At 42.8% G+C, this 23,648-nt stretch overlaps 1 protein-coding gene across 1 annotated transcript in view; it reads right to left on the bottom strand.

Moving 5' to 3' along the window:
• LOC148501719 (uncharacterized) overlaps nt 1-23,648 on the bottom strand; it is a 91,633-nt gene that overhangs the window by 47,562 nt on the left and 20,423 nt on the right. The window contains exon 5 of the mRNA XM_088450057.1: nt 12,857-13,981. Within this exon, the coding sequence (XP_088306183.1) occupies nt 12,857-13,981 (1,125 nt within the window). The remainder of the gene's footprint in view (nt 1-12,856; nt 13,982-23,648) is intronic.

The following is a 23,648-nucleotide window of genomic DNA, read 5'->3' as shown; positions in this document are numbered from 1 at the left end:
ATATGTGGTGAAATAGATAAAGAAATACAGAAAAATAATAAAAAAAGGTAAATTAAGAAAGAGTTTGAGGCCCATAAGTCATTAAGAGAAGACAAAGACTTAATTATAAAACAGGCAGACAGAAGGGGTGGGGTTGTCTTGATGGATAAGACAATATATGAAGGAAATTTTTAAACAATTAAATGACTTATAAAAATCTTAAGAATGATCCAGTTACAAGATTTACTAAATAATTATTATGTTTAACTAAGAAAGCTTTAGAAGATAATGTGATCACTAAAAACGAATTAGAATTTTTTTCATATTGAAAACCCTTCAAGTCCCACCATTTATGTCTTACCAAGGCTATGAAAAGACCCAGTCCATCCCCCTGGTCGCACGATAATATCTGGTTGTAATAGTTAAACGAGTAACCTGTCAGCCATTGTTGATTTTTTTTTACAACCGTTAGTACAGGGCACAAAGGCATATTTAAAAGATACAGGTGACGTCTTAAGGAAAATGTCTACTTATGAGTGGAACGAAAATGATTATTTCTGTGGTGCTGATGTAAGCACACTCTACACTATAATTAAAATGGAGAAAGGTATAAGAGCAGTCTCATACTTTTTATATTTTAGTGGTTTGGATGACTTTTTAATGTAATTAATTTTAGACAGTATTGAGTTTGTTTTAATTAATAACTTTTTATTTTGATGGGTGATTTTATATACAACAAATTGGTACTGCAATGGGCACTAGGTTCGCCCCCAGTTAGGCATATTTATTTATGGTGTACTGGGAGGACCTTGTCGTCTGGCCTGATGGCAATCTGTTGGCATGCCTAGAGTCCTGGCAGCGTTTTATAGATGACATCCTTTTTATTTGGCGTGGTAATGAAGAATCCCACCTTGTTTTTTGTGATGTTTTAAATTCCAATCCTTTTTGCATCAATCTTACCTTCTCTACTAGCAAAGTGGAGGTCTCTTTATTTAGTTATTTAGATTTAAATATCTACATCAAACAAGGACAAGTTAATACCAAAACTTTTAAAAAACCGACTGGCTCAAATGGTTTTATAGAAAGACCGAGTTATCACCATTCTAGTTGGTTAGTTTTCACGCATAAAAGAAACAGTACAGAGGAAGAAATATGTGAGCAACAACTACATGACCGAAAGATCTCAAATAAAAGGTTATCATATTAATACCCTTGCCAAAGCCAGAGACCGAATCAATATAGAAAGGAATGATCTTTTACAGATTAGAAAGAAAAAAGAAAATAAGGACACCTTTAACTGGGTATTTATTAGTCAATTTAACTCCTGTCATAAAGAGAGAATGTAGTGAGAAGGAATTGGAATTTACTAAAACAAGATCCAATTATAGGAAAATAAATACCTGACCAACAATGGTTCATCTATAGGAGAGCACCGTCATTAAAGGTCAAACTTGTGAGTAGCATAGAGGTTGACATTAGGCAGAGAGTCTGTACAAAAGGTTTTTATCACTGCGGGCTGTGTCTGATGTGTATAACAGTTAAGCTGCCCATCCACTAGAAGACAGGGAAGACTGCACGATAGACACTGTAATCGTGCAGTCATTTGTCTGTCTGTTTATTATGTGGTGTGCCTACGAGCAGTCGTTCAGTGTAGGAACATCAATCATCTGCTAACATGCTGTGATCAGGTTTACACGATGATAGAGGTCTTAGCGACCAGCGAGCATGTACATCGCTGGTCGTTTTATACATTTTAGTGAATGATCTTCAAGTGATTAATGAACGATTGAACGATAACGTCGTTATTGTTCAATCGCTCAATTTAATCGCCTAGTGGATGGGCCGCATTAAATCAGTAAAATCATAGAATTCAGTTAATAATAAAAAGTATCCCATTCGAGAATTCATAACGTGCAATTCCAGAAATGTAGCATATTTTTTGGAATGTGCATGTGGCCTTTTTTATGTGGGAAAGACCACAAGGTGTCTCAAGTTCCGACTGGCTGAACATATCTATAATATAAGCAAGGGCCTTGAGACACACAGTTTCTGCACATTTACATAACTGCAAAGAATGCCACAGTAAGAATTTTTAGGGGATTCAACAAATTCTTCCAAAATGGCGAATGAGAGATTTGAAAGTCTCACAGTCAGAGATCATTTATTTATTAAAAGTTTCTTATATATCGCAGCATATTCTATTGCGCTTTACAATTTGAGGCAACATTAATAGAAAAAGACTGGGGTGTAAGAGACAGACATAAAGGTAAGAGGGCCCTGCTCACAAGCTTACAATGTGTTGATACACAAGGAATAGGTGCTACATATTGCAAATTGGTCCAGCCAGATTGCAGATGTTCTTGGCGAGCTGTATAATCCAGTCACACAGGAAAGTTGGACTAGGGTCAGGAGGATGTGAACAAAAAGACTATGGGCCTGATTCAGAGCTGAACGCTCTGACCAGAGCGCTCGCTCTGAATCAGGGCCCTCCTCCATGAAAATGGAGCGGCCTCCTGGCCGCTCGTACAGCTGTGGGTGACCACCCACAGCATATGCGAGCGGGCAAAAAGATGGTCGCGATGGTCTTGACCATCGTGACCATCAGACGATGGAGATGGAGACCCTGTGGTAGGGTCTCCCTGCCACAAGCCCTGGAGTGATTTTGGCTCTCAGAGCCAAAATCACTCCCACTGACATCACTAGTGATGTCAGTGGGGCCGGCTTCAGACGGTAGGCATTCCCATGGGAATGCCTCCGTCTGGCAGGCACACCCCCGACACACCCACCAAAGGGGGCGTGCTGTCAATCAACATCGACAGCACGCCCTTTGGTGCGAGACCCGGAGCGATGGAAAGCCCGTCGCTCGCCGGGTCTCGCGCATGCGCACGATGGAGCTCCCTCCATCGTGCGCATGCGCAGTGGGGAACATCGACCCGCTTGCGAGCGTACTGACGCTCACGAGCGGGTCTGAATGACCCCCTATGTGTGAGGTTATGTGTGGACTGAGAGATAAAATGGATCCTTGTTCCCTCACGAGACTTACATTATAACAATATATATATATATGTATATGAACTTTTTACCATCGGTTGTCTGTTTGCACAATATCTTTCTTATGCTATCATTCTATAAGTTGCTCTAATTTTTAATATGTATTTAATAATTTTTTCCCCTGATGCATCAAGGGAACAGCTGTCCTACATATCTCACATTAGAGATGCAGCCTCCTACTTACGTGAAGCAGCTATGGATACGGCTCTCCTGGCCTCCAGGATATCTGCCATGTCGGTAGTGGCCCGCCGTATTGTTTGGCTGGAAAGCAGATTCAGAATCAAAACGGGCTCTAGAGTCTGCCTTATGCAGGAGACGTCCTATTTGGTCCAGAATTGGATACAATTTTGGCTACTCTGGCAAGTAACAAGACGGCGTTCCTGCCCTCTGCCTAAAATACAAAGCCGCAGACGTCATCCAAGTCTTTAAAAGGGTAGTGATAAATGAAGATGCACAAAATGGGGTGAGGGATCCACAACGTGACTGATTGAGAACCACCCAAATTACGTTGGACCTGCTGCCATTCCATGATATGCGGTGTGCTACAGCTTCAGTTTTTACAGATGGAATGATTTAGGGTTACTACCATTGACAATGAACTCAACACTGGATTAAAGAAACAGATGTCCGTGAATTCCCTGAAACTAGATGGCACAGACTGCTCGTACTATATAGAGCATCTCGTTACCGTGGTCATAGGGGGGTGTCCATGTGTGGAAGTGAGCTGGGCTTGACCAGAAGTCCTGCCTGAGCCACTGACGGAGCCCACAGGTCACCAGCATTCAATCACTGGGTGTTTACTTAAAGGAACCCAGAAAGAAAGCCTGCAGATTTCACCTTGCACATCTTCTGGTGGCTACAGCTATTTTGTTCCACTATGCTAACACCAGGTGGACATAGAGATCATCGGCACAGTTGTCTGCCCGCCCTACTACAGTACTTGCAGGAAATACGGGAGTTACGAATGGCACACGTGTCTGTCGTTCACCACTCTTCGGTGGATAGAGAAGTCGGTCTCATTAGGCTGTACGAACGGAGTCGCCGGCAACCAGCACAGACCCGGGAGTTAGACACAGCAGTATTGGAACGGCTCTAGGACTCCTCTATACATGCTGCATTGGTAAGCAGCTTTATACTATATAGCCTACTTTGGCAATTACTCTAATTGAACTTATCTGATCACTACAGCCGCATTCTAGTGGAGACACTGTTGCTAATTGAATGAAAGTTATTTCTAAATACCTCAACAAAGTGAATGTTACATTATTTCCCTTCTTTGCAACAGGTTTGGAACTTTGTGACACTATATTCCATACTACAGGATTTTTGGATCATTTACCTGTGTCATTGGGACATTTAGTATTACTTTTTTCCCTATATAGAAAGGGTCTTGTTTTTATAATGATGTCTGACATAATTATTGTATGAGCATATTACTTATTTTTAATAGGTTTAATAGGACGCTGGGACCCATGCACGAATGTTATTATAAACTTTACATGTTTTTTTTTTCAATATTAAATTTTTATTGATTTTCAAAAAAAGAAAACATAGATAGAAGAAAAAAAAATGACAAGGCGGAATAAACAAAATAAAATCAAATAACTGAAAAAAGGTATAATCGGTATATACTGTGCAAACATATCCATAGGTCACAATGGGCCACATATCCAGAAATGGCATATAAGCAATAACACAATAGTTACTTGTTAGTTTCATCACACATTTAGTCTTATATTAGGACACAACAGAAATTAACATAACATCTAGTTACATTGTTAAATACCATACCAATTATTATTAGTGCGTCCACTAAAGCCTTATAAATAATACGATATTGTAGTATAATGTGTTCAGTTTAATTTAATTACCCAGGGAGCATTTATGACTCCAATATTCATTCCAAGATAGCCAACGAATCAGGGTGTTGCAAACAGAAGATGAATATGGGACCCCAGCAGTCTCAAATTCATAATGAGCCTGAATTTTATTTTCGATTGGTTGTATATTAGGGATAGAATTTGATTTCCAGTGCTGAGCAATTAGCAATTTAGTCATAATAAGTATGTGCCCCATTATGTAATGGTCATTGTTAGTAAGGGCCCCATGATAAACATGGAACATAGCTATCACAGGATCTGGGGTTATAGAGATCTGTAGGATCTGCTCTATAAGTTTGAATACTCGGGTCCATAATGGGAGTAACATGGGGCATGACCAGAACATGTGAGGTAGGGTTCCCACTTGACCACAGTGTCGCCAGCACATATTGGAGGTTGTGGGCCAAATCATATGAAGCTTCTCTGGAGTTAGGTACCATCTATGGAGGAGCTTATAAAATTGTTCTACATGAGAAACCCTTTTAGAGTGTTTAAAACAGGTGCAAAAGACTGACCACCAGTCTTCTTCAGATAGTGAGCATGCCAAATCTGATTCCCACTTCACCAAAGAGGAAAATTTAGAGGGTTTTGAACTAATTATAAGGGAATACCACAAGGTTATGTAAGAGACTGAAGAAACCCTATCGAGCAAATATTTAGGGACCATGAAAATAAGATGGGGAGTATGTATTGCATTGTGTAACCAATGGCGTAGTTGAAGAAATTTAGAGAAGTCATTTACCGGTAGTGAGAATTTCTCACGTATCTGAGTGAACGCCGTCTGAAGTAACATCATTCAAGGAAAAACACTTCCCTAATTGTCCAATTATGGAGTCGTAAATTTGGGATAATGGATGCAATACCCTTGAGCGATAAATTAGTAGCTGGGAGAGTAATGTCATCCAATTTAGAAACCACTTCTAGCCAAGCCTTTCTGGAAGATGTGACCACTGCTAAGCGGCTGGAAGCACAAGGGTTACTGGATTTGGGCAACCACAGCAAGTCTTGCAGGGGGAGTGGGGAGACCATGACTCTTTCTAAACTAAGGCACAGAAACAGACAGATCTCAGGTGCACAACTAAAAATTACTGATAAAATATAAATGCAATAACATTTTGCAATCAATAGAGGTTTTTAGCACAATCATGGCCAAGGTTATGGGCCTACCCACCATATCCAGGTAACCTCTTTAGGGTAGGTCCCTAACATGCTAGGGTTCAAATCCAGAGCACAGGACACCCCTAAATCAGCGCAGCCGAGCCGCCCCAGGGTATTGCCATAGTGAGAAAAGTGAAGTAAAAAAAGTAAGAGCAGCTATAGCTGCATAGAAAGGTGAAAATACAAATATAATGAAACAAACAAAGTATTAAAATTGCGCAGAAAAAAAGGTGTTATAATGCAATGCCCTGGAGCAGATCAACCAAAGCAATCCAGGGGACCCACGCCCCAAAAATCAACCCAAAATTGCACTACAGTATATAACTTGTAGGACTTACCTATAATTGTGCCTATTACTAATGTGCATATACTATACCAGACTCCTTGCTTTTAAACCAATAAGAGAGGGGTGCTAGTCCAGGCTGAGGGTGTCTCCTTTACTTCAGATGTGCGATAAAGCACATTAAATGGAGTAAATGGGAAAGATTCCTGGACTGCACAACCTGACTATATATATAATGGGAGGTGCTACCTGATGAGACTAATTGCAGGCACAGAAACAGACAGAACTCAGGTGCACAGCTCCAAATTATTTATAATATATAAATGCAATAAAATGTTGCAATCAATAGAGATTTTTAGCATAATCTTGGCCAATGTTATGGGCCTACCCACCATATCAAGGTAACCTCTTTAGGGTAGGTCCTATAACATACTAGGGGTTCAAATCCAGAGCGCAGAACACCCCTAAATCAGCGCAGTCTAGCCACCCCAGGGCATTGCACCCTAAAGAGGTTACCTGGATATGGTGGGTGTGCCTGCAATTAGTCTCATCAGGTAGCACCTCCCATTATATATATTCAGGGTGTGCAGTCCAGGAATCTTTTCTATACATTCTTTCTAAACTAACCCATGTCTTCGGATTATCCGGCACTGACCATTCTCCTATTTGACTCAGTAGACATGCTCATTGGTAGATTTGCAGGTTTGGAAATGCTAATCCGCCCTCCAGTTTTGGTAAGGACAAGACTCTCCTAGCAACTCTTGGTTTCTTATTTTTCCATACATAAGTAGTGAACAAAGTGTGAAATTTATCCAACAGATATTTTGGAACTAACAGTGGAATTTATGAAAGAAGCATCATTTTCAGGGCAGCTATGCACCCCAACCATGATACCTCCTGCATCACCCAGTCCTTTAACAATAACGATAACGAACTCAGTAAGGGTAGATAATTACATGTGATTAGATCAGAAGTTCTCGGGGTGATCTGAATTCCCAGATATTTAAGACTTCCGGTTTTCCAAACATGAGTGGGAAGTTTTGAGGGAAGTAAGCAGGGTGGGTGGGACGTTAATCGGAAGGGCTTACATTTTTTGATGTGTTCGCCTTATAATATGATACATGTGAGTAACTCTCAAGTACATTATGTAGGCTGGCCAGACTAGCAATGGGGTAAGGGTTAACAGAACATCATCTGCAAATAAGCAGATTTTATGATGCACTGCCACAAAGACAGGGCCTTGTATAGTAGGCGTTGACCGGTTGAATGGCGAGTGCGAATATTAATGGGGACAGTGGACAACTCTGATGGGTACCATTTGTTATATCAAACCCATTGGAGACCATTAATGAACACCTTAGCTGAAGAGTTGGAATAGAGAGGCCCTATAGAAGATAAGCCTCTATTACAAATTCCAAAATGTTGTAATAGCGCCATTAAATATCCCCAGTGAAATCTATCGAAAGCCTTCTCTGCATCCAGGGAAAGCACCAACAGCAGCTCCCCCGGCCCAGAGAAGGCCTCGATCAAGTCAATTACTCTTCTGGTGTTGTCCAGGGCCTGGCGGCCCAAGACAAAACCCAGCTTGTCCTGGTGGATCAATGAGGGAAGGAGCAGGTTTAGCCTATTTGCTAACATTTTAGCATAGATTTTAACTTCCGAATTTAATAGTGCTACAGGGCGATAGTTGGAGATTAGGGTAGGGCTCTTACCCGGCTTGGGAAACGCCACCAATCTAGCTTCTAACATTTCTTTAGGCAAAAACCCATGATCCGATACCTTGTTAAAAAGATTCACCAGAATTGGAGCCAACAAATCTCTAAATTCTTTATAAAATTTATTAATGTACCCATCAGGGCCAGGGGCTTTATCTAAAGGTAGAGTATCAATAACCGCACCCACTTATTTAGTTGACCAGGGTTCATTCAAGGAGTTGATAGAGGAGTCATCTAGAGAGGGGAGCAGAAAGGAGTCTAGAAATGTATCAATATCCGCTGAGGGTTGGATGATTTGGGGGTCATCCTGTAGATTATCTGCGAAAGCATTCGCAATGTCATAAGGATAAGTAACCTTAGCTCCCCGTGAATTGTAAATTGTCCGAATCCGTTCCCTAGCCATCTTGCCCCTTAACTTCCGGGCTAACATTCTAACCGCCCTGTCACCATGAACATAGTATTCTGTTTTAATTTAAATATAGTCCTATGAACCGCTCCTAAAACCAATACATTCCATTATTCTCTAGTTTTAAGAAGTTCCCTATATATTTTATCATTATAAGGGGAATATTTATGTCTGGTATCCAGATCTGCCAATTATACCTCTAGTGCAGCATGGGTTTTAGCAGTAGTTTTCCTAAGTCTTGCCGCCGACTGGCTTGCCGAACCTCTTACCACCGCACCAATGGTTAAATACAGAAGTGTCCTCTGGTTTATTGGTTTCTAAATAAATTGTAAGAGCATCTAGGATATTGTCTAGTTATTGAATTATTCAGCAAATGGTCACCAAGCCGCCACGGTCTAGGGGGAGTCTTATGGGAGTCCACAGCCCAGTGTAACACCAGAGCCGAATGGTCTGACCAAGCTACTGGTAGAATAAATGCTTTCTTGATTTGCTGTAGGGTCCATTTGTCTGACAACACTAAATCTATCCTTGAGTAGGAGCGGTGTACATGGGCATAGAATGTATAGTCCCTGGACGTAGGATTTTTTGCCCTCCAAATGTCATAAATATCATATTCTGCTAATAATCTGTTAAATGCTATGGAATGATCTATGACCTGTTGAGAATGTAATTTACTAGTGGGGATAGATTTATCTAAGAATGGGTCAAGTACCATGTTAAAATCCCCTAATAGTATAACTGGACCCTTACAACGTTTTTGGAGAATGGAACAAAATTTCCTGCAAAATAAGGCTTGTTTAGAATTTGGGGCATATATCGTAGCTATTGTAACCACATGAGCCTCTAGCTTCCCTGTTAGAATGATATACCGACCGTTAGGGTCTATGATTTGTTCATCTTGCAATAATTGACAGGAGCTTGCAAATAATATGGCCATTCCCGCCTTTTTTTGTGGGCCATTGGACATATAGGATTGTGGGTAGTAGAAATTATAAAATTTCGGGGGTGCCGTGGAGATGAAATGGATTTATTGAACCGCTACTATTTGAGCCTTATGTTTGTGGAAAAAATGAAGGGCAGCCACCTCTTATTAGGTGAATTTAGCCCTTTCGCATTCAGGGACAGAACATTGACCATTATGTTATAATTAAATAATGATAAGAAGACCTAGAGATGACATCGAGATAAACCAAATCTGCACGTATAGTACCATTGGAGCAACAACAAAAAAACAATAAGAGCACAAAAATACAATAAAGACATAAGAAAAAACAAAGATAGAAACAACATAATAGAAAAAAACATAAAGGGGAAAAATCTGAATAGCACCATATAGGAGCCAGAAAGGAACACCTCCTAAAGCGGCACATGTAGGGAAAGTAGGGGGGGTAGTGGCCACCCACCACCACTCTAAATTATAACAATATTAAACAAGTATATCATCGTATAATTTCCAATTATGGTATAAAAAATTTGAAAAATTTACCAACTGAACTGACATTATCACAAATCGAACAGTGAATAGTGTCAGAGTAACTAGAACGGAATCACCTTCAGTATTAGCAACTGAGAAAGCCTACAAACACTTTACATAGTGTCCACTGGGCTTGACCAAAGCGAAAACCATTCTTGTGTGTCTAGAACACTGCATCTGCGATCAAGACCATTCACTTTCAATCCGCGGGCTTTTAGGGAGCGACGCCGAGATGTCCTCCAGGTTCCAAGAGACCAGAAGCTGGACACAGTCATTAAGTGAAGAGACCACCGTGGTGGAGCCATTGCGAGTAATCAACATTTTGGTGGGGAAGCCCAATGGTAGGAGTTGTTAGCTTGCCAAAGAGCTCTTTTAAACAGGATAGAACAATCTGTGCTTGGCTAGTGTGGAAGCAGATAGATCTCCATAGATTTGAAGGTCGCCTGGATTAGTCCTGGAGGTTTCGGAGGATCTAGCTGCACGCAAAACAGCTTCTTTTATGTGGAAGTAATGCATGCACATAAGAGTGTCTTTGGGTAAGCCTTCTGGGGCATTTTTTGGTTTGGGTATACGGAGGGTTGTTGAGAGGATATTACCACATTTCAGAGTGAAATGCGCAACTGACATATAGGATATATTTCACAAATAATGAGTAGTGCAACAAGTTGGCACCGTGTGGAGCCAGAGTATCAAGAAAAAATTGTTAGTGACAGCAAATGTCAGGGAACTGTGAGAAATATAAATTCTGGTAATATTAAGTCACCCAGATTAATAATTATAGCCAAGCTCCAGGGCTGCTGTTGCTGTTGAATCACTATAAAATCTCTATGTCAGCATGTTCATTATATACGTGGTAGAAAAGTACCGCCGATTGGGTGCTGGGTTAAGGCTTGTAACATGTAGTGAGGCTGGAGATGGCGTCTGCCCGGGATTCCCTGATCAATTATACCCACTGCCCTGAGTCTCTGTAGTACAGAGTAAGGAGGTGAGGACTGGGGTAAAAAGCCCCTCAGATACTCACACCGGCCTTTCGGAATTAAGAGAGAAAAAGATATACTGCGCTCAGCTAGCAAACATTACTAACGTGCGGTATCTATGAACCAAGTATGGAGTTAATCTATGTTTAGCACGTATGATATGATAAGACAATATGTAACAAATACTTAGTAGACAATGTGGATATTATGTAATAAAAAATGATTTATTTCCAAAGTTGGCTAAACCATATAGAGTGGAAAACATGCACATGCACACAAACAAACAATATCCTACCAGATCAGTTAGGAATGAAAACAAATCAGCATTGACTATTCAAGGACCATAGGATATATGTGTCAGGATATGGTAAATGGATAGTGAATATCAGGCCAAGGGGTGATATTACTAAAAGTGATAAGGTGCACTGGCGTGCACGATCCCAAATGAATCTGGATGCTTGATGTCAGTCTTTTAGTCAGAAAGCGGCATCCCGCTGTAGTGGCAGCAAGAAGTGGTAAAAAGTACAGTCTGAGGTATGGAGCCCGGGATGATCTTCACGGGGACAAGAGTACGGTGTATATGCCGGGGAGCAGTAGCTCCTGTTTTGCAGTGTGATGTGCTCACCGTGTCAGTATCGGAGGTTGCCTGAATGACCAAGCCGCCTCCGACCTGCAACACCGGGGATGACACTGTGTCCAACGGGAGACTGCCCGGCACCGCCGCTCACTTGAGTAGCGTGACGTGCGTCTCCCCCTGTGTAACCGGTGACTTACCTGTCTCACCCTGGGATTCACCGCTAATTTCGGAATTAAGAGCAGTCACTGAGACCGGATCCTCTCGCTATCGCGTGGCAGCGCCTTCTCTAAAATCCAGTCCCTGGCTCACCGCTAAATGCAGGGCCGTAATCCGCGTGACCGAATCCTCAATCCCCGATTCCTCGGACCACTGCAGTCGCTGCAACGGGTAGGTGAGAGAACCTCTGGGGAGAAGGGGTCGCAGTCCTGTTGGCTTTGGGAGGCTTATAATGGCCCACAGTGGCTGCATTCCGCCGGAGCTCACAAGCCACGCGTCCTCTCTCGTTTCCCGCCAGGCCACGCCCCCAAACTATATGTTTTAATAAATTATTAATTTTTACATTGTATTTGTATATATAATCATTGTGATTGGTATAGCGCAGTTCCTTTATACATTTTCCGGTTTATTATTCTTTTGTTGAGAAACTACAGAGTTTCTTTGGAACAGCTGCTGAATCAATCTTAATATATTAAGTCAAACTCTCCTATTAGTAATTAGCGCCAACTGGTTCATTTACTTTATTAAAAAGTAGCAGGGGTTGCAAATAGAAGTCAATAAACTCTGACATATTTGCTGTAATAGATTCAACCCGATAGTATAGGCCTTCCAGGTTTTTTTTTTATTTTTGTGGAAGTAGAGAGAATAGTTTATTTACATACACAGAAATTTACACATACTGAGTACACCACCGGGAGCACCAGGGACAGCCACATATAGGACAGTCCTCACTGTTGTTGTGCCCTGGAGTGTGACAAATAATTATATATCATTAACTGTATATATCCTCCCATTGCTCTGGGCACTTGGCCTCCTTACAGCATATAATAGAGGGGAGGGGGCTGGTGGCAGAAACTTATCTGTCAGGTCTCAGATCTTATGGTCTATTATTTGATGACAGCATTGTTACCGCCTTGGCCACAGTTCCTCGTAACTTCCTACACCCTCTTATACCATTTGGGTGATCCAATTCCAAAAACTACTATCGGGTCAGGAGAAATACTGCTTAATAAGATGTTATTTAAAAAAAATTAATTTCCATTTGTAAAATTTATCTACTGTAAATAAAGGATGGTCTAATGAGACCTGATTTCTGTAATTTCTGATGATCACAACATGAGAGTAGCTAATCTGTGTGACATATTTTATGTGAAACAAGATCTGATTTCTGTGTAAAACATTTCCCACACTCAGAACATGGAAATGGTTTCTCACCTGTGTGACTTCTCTGATGTGTAACAAGATCGGATTTCCATGTAAAACATTTCCCACACTCAGAACATGGAAATGGTTTCTCACCTGTGTGAATTCTCTGATGTGAAACAAGATCATATTTCTGTGTAAAACATTTCCCACACTCACAGCATGGAAATGGTTTCTCACCTGTGTGACTTCTCTGATGTATAACAAGAGCTGATTTCCGTGAAAAACATTTCCCACATTCAACGCATGAAAATGGTGTCTCACCTGTGTGACTTTGCTGATGTGTAACAAACTGTGATTTCCATGTAAAACATTTCCCACAGTCAGAACATATAAATGGCCTCACACCTGTGTGACTTCTCTGATGTGTAACAAGATTAGACTTATGTGTAAAACATTTCCCACACTCAGAACATGGAAATGGTTTCTCACCTGTGTGATTTCTCTGATGTATAACAAGAGCTGATTTCCGTGTAAAACATTTCCCACACTCAGAACATGGAAATGGTTTCTCACCTGTGTGACTTCTCTGATGTGTAACAAGATGTGATTTATGTGTAAAACATTTCCCACACTCACAGCATGGAAATGGTTTCTCACCTGTGTGATGTCTCTGATGTATAACAAAATGTGATTTCTCTGTAAAACATTTCCCACACTCAGAACATGAAATTAGCTTTACACCTGTGTGATGTCTCTGGTGTCTAAAAAGATGCGATTTGGAAGTAAAACATTTTCCACACTCAGAACATGGAAATGGCCTCTCACCTGCCTTAGCTGGCTGATGAGCAATATACTTTGTGTTCTGTGTAAGACATTTGGCATCTATAGAAGAGGGAAATACTTTATCTACTTTAATAGCTGTAATAGAGGTACCAGGAGAACATGCCTCATTATAAGCAGGATCAGGTGATACATATGCAATGTGAGGTACTGGATGTATGATTGGGGGAATGGGGTTTTCTCCTGGAGAATCTTGTTTGTTGTCATTATCTTCTATTTCACAATCTGGAGATAAAATTCTATTTTCCTTTGAGATATTCCTGCTGTTACTTCCATCTGCTGGAATTAAAATAAATATATGAATGTCCCATAAATCTCATTTTCCATAAAGACAGTTATCAAAGGTCCTTAAATCACCATCAAATGGATAAATTCACGATGATTCAAGGTACAATGTAACACTCATCACCTGACATGTTACTCTGTTATGTATAGAGCAGGGATTACAGCTTTATTGTAATCATTTGTGCTGGTTACTCTGTAACATGAAAGCAACAGCATCACAGCACAGTGATAACATAAACCTCCCTGTATACTATCTGGGTTAGTGCTGGCATCTGACTGTGACATAACCCGATCCCCCCTAACTATGGTGTATTTCCAGTAACACTTTTCAACAAGCTAAGAATCTGGACAGTGACTTTTAAGGGGATTATACTACCATTCCAGTTATTATTATTCACAGACATTGGGATTACTCGATGTGATTGTGAGAGGAAGCGGTTAATCCAATAGTAGTTACCAACCTGATATCTGTATCACTGTTGACAACTCGACAATCAACCCCACCCCACAAGCTCGCTGCCTAGATGTCATCCTTGACTCTGAACTGTCCTTTGTTCCCCACATTTAATCAGTTTCAAAATCATGTTACATACATCTAAAAAACATAGCTAAAATTCAAAAATATCTTACAGAAGACACTGCAAAAACTAATCCGTGCACTCATTTCCCGCATTGACTATTGCAATAGTCTCCTTACTGATCTTCCCAAAAATAGGCTCTCACCGCTACAATCCATAATGAAAGTATCTGCGAGGCTGATCTTCCTCACCAAACGTTCATTGTCTGCTGACTCATTCGGTCAGTCCCTCCACTGGTTAACGGTCTTCTACTGCATTCAATATAAAATACTTAAACTCACACATAGGGCCAAATGTAATAGGGTGAGAGTTTAGAAAATGTGAGAGTTTAGCAGTAAACTCTCACATTGGTTGAGTTTTATCTTCAAAATGGGAAAACATCTGAATGAGATTTTAAATCGTGAGAGTTTTTTAAGTCTGAAAAAACATGCAAGTTCACTCTGTTACTTTGATTTTGGACTCTATTACATTGGCAAAGTTTAAAATGTGTCAGAAACTCTCACTTTTCTAAACTCTCACCCTATTACATTTGACCCATAATGCTATTAAACAAACCACACCAACATACATCTCTTCACTTATCTCAAAATATCTTCCAACCCGACCTCTCCGCTCTGCACAAGATCTGCGTCTCTCAACCCCACGGATTACTTGTTCACATTCATGCTTACAGGATATTTTTCGGGCTGCACCCATCTTGTGGAATGCCCTCCCATGCTCAATAAGACTTTCCACTAGTCTCCAAACATTCAAGCGCTCCCTGTAAACTCATCTCTACAAACAAGCTTATCAGGTTCCAGAACCACTCACATAACCTTCATATCTTTCTATCTAATTACATCCCTTCTTACAGTCTACACATAACCTCACATATTTTCTCTTTCTTCAATTTCACATCCTTCTGACCCTAGGTCACCTTTCCTGTGTGACTGGATCATACAGCTCCCCAATAACCTCTGCAATCTTACCTTTATGTCTGTCCTTTACTACCCAGTTTGGTTCTATTAATGTTACTTTCATTTGTAAAGTGCAATGTAATATGCTGAAGAAACTGTTAATAAATAAATCCTACTTACAGTAGATGTTGTTTTGATGTATATTGATGCATATATATTATCGATATACTACTATAAAACAAATTTTATTATGCTGGCACCCATGCAATATTGTATAACTATTTTTTATTAGACAGCTTTTAATAAATTAGATATTCTTTTGAATTGCACCTAGGAATTATATTTATCACACAGACTGGTATAGCGCAGTTCATGTGATGTTTTTCTTTGGTTCATATTTATGAAACTGTAGAGTTTCTTTTTTTAACAGCTGCCTAACAAGTCCTAAGGACTTATTATTATTCAGGTTAGTGTTAAATCAGCGCCAACTGTTTTTTTGTATAACTATAAAAATCCTGTTTATTCTTTCATCCAATCTGGGGGACACTTTAACCTTGGGACATTCAAAAGCTGTCCCTAGGGGAGGGTATGCTCAGAAAATCCAACACTAGTATCCTTGGATGCAAAAACTGTAAAAGTTGGTGGTGTGGTCAGAGGACCAGGTAGCCACACCACACATCTGTTCCACAAAAGCCCCATGCCTAGTAGACCGGGAAGCACTCACCATCCTGATAGAGTGTGCTGACACCTGCTCTGGAGCTGGCCACCCCATACTGGAGTAAGCCTGGAGTATAACCGAGCAGATCCCACCTTGTAATAGTCTGTTTTCCAGCCAGTCAACCACACTCATGCACTTCATAAAATCACCAGGAGAGAATCTGTTCACCTAAGCGAAAAGCTCTTTTCCAAATACAGACAAAAGGCCCAGACCACATCCAAAAGATCCAATCCTTCCTAATTTCCAGAAGGATAGAAGACAGGGAAAACAATCTCCTGGTTAATGTGAAAAGATGACAACTTTTGGCTGGAATGATGGAATCGTATGCAAGGCCATCCGTCCTCATGCAAGAGGAGGAAAGGCAACTTTCAAGATGAGGCTCCAAGCTCTCAAACACGCCCTTCTGACTGTATAGCCATCAGAACAACAAGTTTAAAAACTTGAGCTCAACTAATTCCAAAGATTCGAACAGAGCTCTTTGAAGGGCCAACAGGGCCAGACTCAGATCCAATGGAGCCACAGAAGGGACAAAAGGAGGCTGAACCAGCAAAATGTACAAACCTTCGGAAGGAGGGACAAACGGCATTGAACATAAAGATAGTGCAGAACCTGCACTTTCAAGTAAGTTCAGTCAAAGACCCACCTCCAAACCAACCTAACAGTAAGAAAGCAGGGAATCGGGAAACACAGAAAAAGAGGAATATGTAATACTTTCTTTTCACACCACAAAATGTAAATCCTCCACACTATAGTAGAAACATGTTTCCTGGCTCACAAAATGGTCCCTTCGATGCTCAAAGAAAACTCTTTAGCCTTAAACATACTGGCTCCAATAGCCACACCAAGGAAGGTCCTGGTGTAAAAACAGCCCTTGCTGAAACAAATTTGACTGCAAGGGAAGGTGCCCAGCTAGTCCCACGGCACCAAACTGACCTTGATGCAAAAGATCCAGATGCAACGGAAGCACCAACCTGGACCCATGGCCAGTTTGAGAATGTCAGCATATGAGGACCGCTGGGGCCAATCTTGAATTATAAAGATCACTGGTATCCCAAGACTGGATCTGTTTGACAATGTGAGGGAACATTGGCAACAGGGGAAACATACCCCAGACTGAACATCCATGGAACAGCCGCTGCAGGGAATCATGCAAGTCTTCCTGTATTTTTAAAGTGGCAATCATTTTAAAGGCAAATCTAAGCTGGTTTTGCCTTTAAAATGATTGCTGCTTTAAAAATACAAGAAGCCCTGCATGAATCCCCACAGCGGCTACAGCTTGCAACCTATTACATAAGCTGCACGGTGTTGACTGCAAAAGTGCTCGGATCCCTGGTGACCAAGCACATAACCAAGGAACCAGTTGTGACAAGGCCACGTGGTCCACCTTTGGTAGACACCACCGCTGAACCAACTGGGTGAAGTCATCTGGGTGAAGAGAACTTTCCTGGCAGGATCATATTCCTGCTGAAGAAATCTGCCTCCCAATTTCCACCCCTTGGATGAACATGGCTGATAGATGGCACAAACGCCTCTACCCAAGACAATATTCCAGCTGTCTCTGCCATCGTCCTGGCACTCCAGGTTCCTCCTGATTGTTGATATACACCGCCACCGTTACATTGTCTGATTGAATCCAGACCGGGCAGCCCATGAGCATTGACTAAACCCTGGACAGCAGGTAGATGGCCCTGAGATCCCTAACATTGATGGCTATGGCAGACTTCTGCACAGACCAAAGGCCCTGCAGAAAAAGGTGCAGGATTACCACCCCTCAACCCAGAAGACTGGCATCTGTGGTCACAATGACCCAGGACGGAGTGGTCAAAGACCTGCCTCTGCTGAGACTCTCTGGAACCAATCACCAATGCAGAGACAGTGAAAGGCTGAGTAGCGGAGACTTCAGGTGATAGTTGGAACCTGACCAACCCAGCAGAATTTCCCACTGTAACCAGGCATAGAGGATCGATGTGAAAGTAGAGACCATCTTCCTCAGCAATTGCAAGCATAACAGGACCGATAGACACTCCAAGGTCAGATCTAAAGGGAACAAATCTTGTCTGAGAGAAGGAACACCTGCTGAAGGCTAGTGTTGTAGACCAAGCCGAGATACAGCAAGCACACAGGGTACTTGTTGGGTTTTCTTGAAGTTTATGATTCCACCATGCTTTTTCAACAACAAAACCATGTGGCTGAAGCGATTTCTCAGTAAAGCAGTCAAATCTGCCTTGATAAGGAGATCTTCCAGGTATGGTACAACAGTTAATCCCTCCTTGTGTAAGACAATTGACATTACCACCATGAGCTTCATAAAAACTTACAGAGCTTTGGCCAGACAGAAGAGATCACTGACCTCAACCAGAACTGATCCACCCACAGACTGGTTCTAAAATCTTTGAGGGTGAGAATGGGTCGAAATTACCCATCTGGCTTCTGGATAAGAAGCACATTATAGTAAAACCCCTTGGTCCACTGATCTGCCAGAACCAGAACAATTACACCACCTGTCAGAAGAAAAGCAATGGGCTGATCCAACATTTTCCATTAGACAAGCAGTGGAGATATATTCTATGTGGGGAACCTTTGAGGTTGATGACATAACCCCCATTGTATAACCTCCAATACCCCAAAATCTGGGGAGGACCTCACCCACATGTCTATAAAGTAGAGCAGGCAACCTCCCACTTCTGTCCCAGACATGTGGGAAGCCACCCCATCAAACGCTATTCTTTTCAGACTCTTTAAGCCCTAAGCGACTACTTGAACCAGGTGGATTTACCCAGCTGTGCCGAGCTCTGGTCAGGAAATGCCCTACCTGATGAAGGCTGCCTTCTTGCCGGTGCACCACCCAAAAATAAAGGACAAAAGGGACGGAACTGAGAACCCTTAGAGTTTTGAGTATACACCTGTAGGAAAGTAACACACATAACCAAACGCAATCACTTTGACCAACTCTGGCCCAAAGAGAATGCCACCCTCAAAGGAGACCTATTCAAGGGAATGTATGGACTCAAGTCCACTGCTGAGGAACACAACCACAGACCCCATCTGGTTGAGATAGCAGTCGCCGAGACCCAGGACGCCACCTGTGCCACATCACAAACATACTCTGCAGTGCCTTGGATTTGTTCTGCTAAATCTAGCAGATTCAGCTTAGAAGTATCGGTCTGAAGTCTGGCGAGTAGCTGTTTTGCCTAATATTCCATGGCTCCAGCCACCCACGCTGTATGGGCTGAATGGACACACCTGAGCCCACAAAAAGAGAATGGAGACACCCCACCAGATTTTTTGCTAATGTGACCCCAAAAGATGTCATGCCTGGGACTGGAGGAGTGGTGGTTTTGGCCACATGCACCAGCAGAGCATCTACCTCTGGAGATTTCAAAGTGGGACCCACAAGCAGCATATATATATATATATATATACGAAAAAATTCAGGGTACAGTGATCTTTTTATCTAGGGTTTTCCAAGCCACCTCAATTAAACCAGATTGATGCGAAGAGGATGGAAAAGTAACCGCCCTCTTTCTCTTATGCTTAAAATAACCCGCAGTCTCGGTTGGAGAATCCATATCCGAGCAGTCCACAGACTGACGGACCGCCATAATCAAATCCTTTATCCACTGATCAGAGGAGGGCTCCAAACTATCCTGAAGGGGCACGTCATCTGGAATATCACCCTTCTCTTCCTCTGAGTCCTCTATTGGGATCAAATGAGAACGATGTTTCTGCAAGTCTCTATAATGCGATCTTTCAAAGAAGCTCTCCAAGTATGTAAAAAAAACTTTGCAAATCCCAAAGCTGATCGCACCATGCACTGGATCCAAGCAGGCTCACCATCGGGCAGAAAAAGATCCAGACACCCCTGGGATGTCCTACAAATGAACTGGGATGGCAGATGAACGAAGTGCCTAAGCTTGTTTCACCCAATAGTGCGCCAACAGCTTAACCAGCTCAGCCACCAACATGCCCAAATTCGGAGTCCCTGCTGGCTCTGCCATGATAGGTATTACACTTCCCAGAACTACATGACATGGCCACGGAGTACAACTGTCCACAAGGCAATTAAACCTGACATTGGGCACAAGTAAAAACACATGGCCACCGCATCCACCTTAGACTTAGTGGACTTCGACTTGTCAGCCATAAGGAGGGCCATGCATCACCAGGACTGTAGCTGTACTCCAGATTACACAGTATACACACAGGAAAGTAGCCAATAGTAATATGCAACACACACAGCTATCATAGCAAAGCAACACAACTGGGTGATAACATTGTCTAGCACAGGAAAAAATACAGGTACAAAAAAAACAGAGGTACTGAGACTTCCAGAGACAGGCCAAGAATCAGGAGCTGCAGTCGAGGAAAGCTAGGGTCCAGAGCAGTGTCCCCAGGGGCCGGCTATAGCTGCAAAGCAAAGAAATGCTGTCCACCTCCTTCAGGCAACAGGATCAGCTCACTGGAAAGAGGACAGCTGCTGGAAAACCCGGTCAAGATGGCGGTAATCATGCTTAGCCAACGCGGCCATAGCTACCCTCTAGAAAGGTCAGAGTGTCGGCCACAGGTCATGGCACTATCCCAAGTGGGCTCTGGGCAGGAGAAGCCAGGGAGTAAAAAAAATTCCCATCCTCGGCGATACGGCAGCGGCACTGAAGTATAGAGCTGCCAGATCTCGCTGGTTTGGCTGCAGGTGAAGCACAAACTAATAAAAAAAGGTTGCAAACAAACCATACACTGAAGTGCCAAAAGTCATGGAATAGGTGCCTAGTATTGTGTAGGACACCTCTAGCCTGGCGAAGTGCAGCAACTCAATGTGGCATACAGTATATTTCACAAGTGGATGAAAGACCTCTGGAGAGATGTTGACCCATGCCGTCTGGATAGGTTTCCACTGTTGCTTGTTATTTGTGGATGCAAGATCTTGCATGCAAATGGACCTCTCCACCATGTCCTATAAATGCTCGATTGGGTTCATGTTGGGCGGACGTGGTGGCCACAGCATTCGTCAGAACTCTCCATATATATTACCACATTGAAGCAAAAGAACGCTGCACTGACCTGCTGGATAGCTGTCTGGTACCTCCTCCATTGAATGTGTATGTGATTTAAGCCAGTGTGGCTTATCTGTTACCATGGAAAATTCTGGCCAGATGTCACTGGTCGCTATCATTAAGCACCCATGATCGGCCACTGTGCTGTCCACGGTGGGTGGTGATGTCTTCCCCACCACTCAGGGGTGACTATTATGGTAAGCCCATAGCCCCAATGCTCATCTTTTGCATCTTGATACATTATCACACTGTATTTGCCATTTAGGTTATGTAATGACACTAGTTAACCATTACTGATACTGTTTTAAGGTGAGAGAGCACCTCTTGGACACCCTTTCAACAGGACAGCAGCAATGTCTGCTTTATTAGAGAGTGGCAATCAGTCCATGATGTACCAAGTCGAACTGGAAATTTTGGAAAAGGGTTAATCATGCAACAAGATAATGACCTTAAGCACACATCTAAACTGTGCATCAATTACTTGAAATGTAAAGAAAAGCAGAAAGTTCTGCAAATTATAACATGGCCTCCTCAGTCACCTGATCTCAATCCCTGCCTCCTCAGTCACCTGATCGCAATCCCTGCCTCCTCAGTCACCTGATCGCAATCCCTGCCTCCTCAGTCACCTGATCGCAATCCCTGCCTCCTCAGTCACCTGATCGCAATCCCTGCCTCCTCAGTCACCTGATCGCAATCCCTGCCTCCTCAGTCACCTGATCGCAATCCCTGCCTCCTCAGTCACCTGATCGCAATCCCTGCCTCCTCAGTCACCTGATCGCCATCCCTGCCTCCTCAGTCACCTGATCGCAATCCCTGCCTCCTCAGTCACCTGATCGCCATCCCTGCCTCCTCAGTCACCTGATCGCCATCCCTGCCTCCTCAGTCACCTGATCGCCATCCCTGCCTCCTCAGTCACCTGATCTCCATCCCTGCCTCCTCAGTCACCTGATCTCCATCCCTGCCTCCTCAGTCACCTGATCTCCATCCCTGCCTCCTCAGTCACCTGATCGCAATCCCTGCCTCCTCAGTCACCTGATCGCAATCCCTGCCTCCTCAGTCACCTGATCGCAATCCCTGCCTCCTCAGTCACCTGATCGCAATCCCTGCCTCCTCAGTCACCTGATCGCAATCCCTGCCTCCTCAGTCACCTGATCGCAATCCCTGCCTCCTCAGTCACCTGATCGCAATCCCTGCCTCCTCAGTCACCTGATCGCAATCCCTGCCTCCTCAGTCACCTGATCGCAATCCCTGCCTCCTCAGTCACCTGATCGCAATCCCTGCCTCCTCAGTCACCTGATCGCAATCCCTGCCTCCTCAGTCACCTGATCGCAATCCCTGCCTCCTCAGTCACCTGATCGCAATCCCTGCCTCCTCAGTCACCTGATCGCAATCCCTGCCTCCTCAGTCACCTGATCGCAATCCCTGCCTCCTCAGTCACCTGATCGCAATCCCTGCCTCCTCAGTCACCTGATCGCAATCCCTGCCTCCTCAGTCACCTGATCGCAATCCCTGCCTCCTCAGTCACCTGATCGCAATCTCATTGAGAAACTCTGGGATGATTTATTAACAAAAACTCTAAAAGTTAAGTATACATAAAAGAATGTGCACAGAGTTTTAATCAGTGCAAAAAAAGCTTATGTGAGCCAGGGAATCAGTATGGTTCAAATCCTGACAGCGGCAGCCCGGTAAGGGTGAAAATCCAGATCGTAAATTAAGGTAAATATCGCTAACCTTTCTAACCCCTCTAACCCTAACCCTCCCTTAGGGGTGCCTAACCCTAACCTCCCCCCCAAGTGCCTAACCTTAACCTCACCTTCCCCTTAGCCTAACCTTAAGTCTCCCAGGGGGGTGCCTATCCCTAACCTCCCCCCGGGGTGCCTAACCCTCCCAGGGGGTGCCTAACCCTAAGTCCCCCCCAGGAGCCCCTATCTTAACCCTCCCCCCCCCCCGCAGCTGTCCACGCCCGGCTTACCTTCGATCGGGATGCCGGACGTAGGTAAAATGACAGGCGTCAGGATTTTGATATTTTTTCCTGGGGGTATACCTCATTAGGGAGAGACAGTTCGTTGCTATACATTGTTTAGGAAGGCACCCCGTCCTTTATATCGTTCTCTGAGTCCCGAACTTTTGCTGTATATATATATATATATATATATATATATATATATATTTTTTTTTTTTTTAATAATTAACATGTTAACACAGGAGGTAAACAAACCATGAACTATATTCAGAATAGGATCAAGGATCGAAGACATCAACATATGTTATCTACTTTGATGTAAAATTTATATTTATACCATAGCCAGGATCTTCAGAAATCATAGAAATATACCGGATGTAAGTGTGCTGGTTAGGTGTAATTTGGAAATCAATAGGATGTATAGGATAGAAGTGAGGCATCTAACAAATCAAACC

The sequence above is a fragment of the Taudactylus pleione genome, unplaced genomic scaffold (genome assembly GCF_031769625.1).
Source record: "Taudactylus pleione unplaced genomic scaffold, aTauple2 ptg000504l, whole genome shotgun sequence".
Classification (NCBI taxonomy): Eukaryota; Metazoa; Chordata; class Amphibia; order Anura; family Myobatrachidae; genus Taudactylus; species Taudactylus pleione.
Note: the sequence above shows the minus strand (reverse complement) of the source record. Positions and strands in the feature narration are given on the sequence as shown.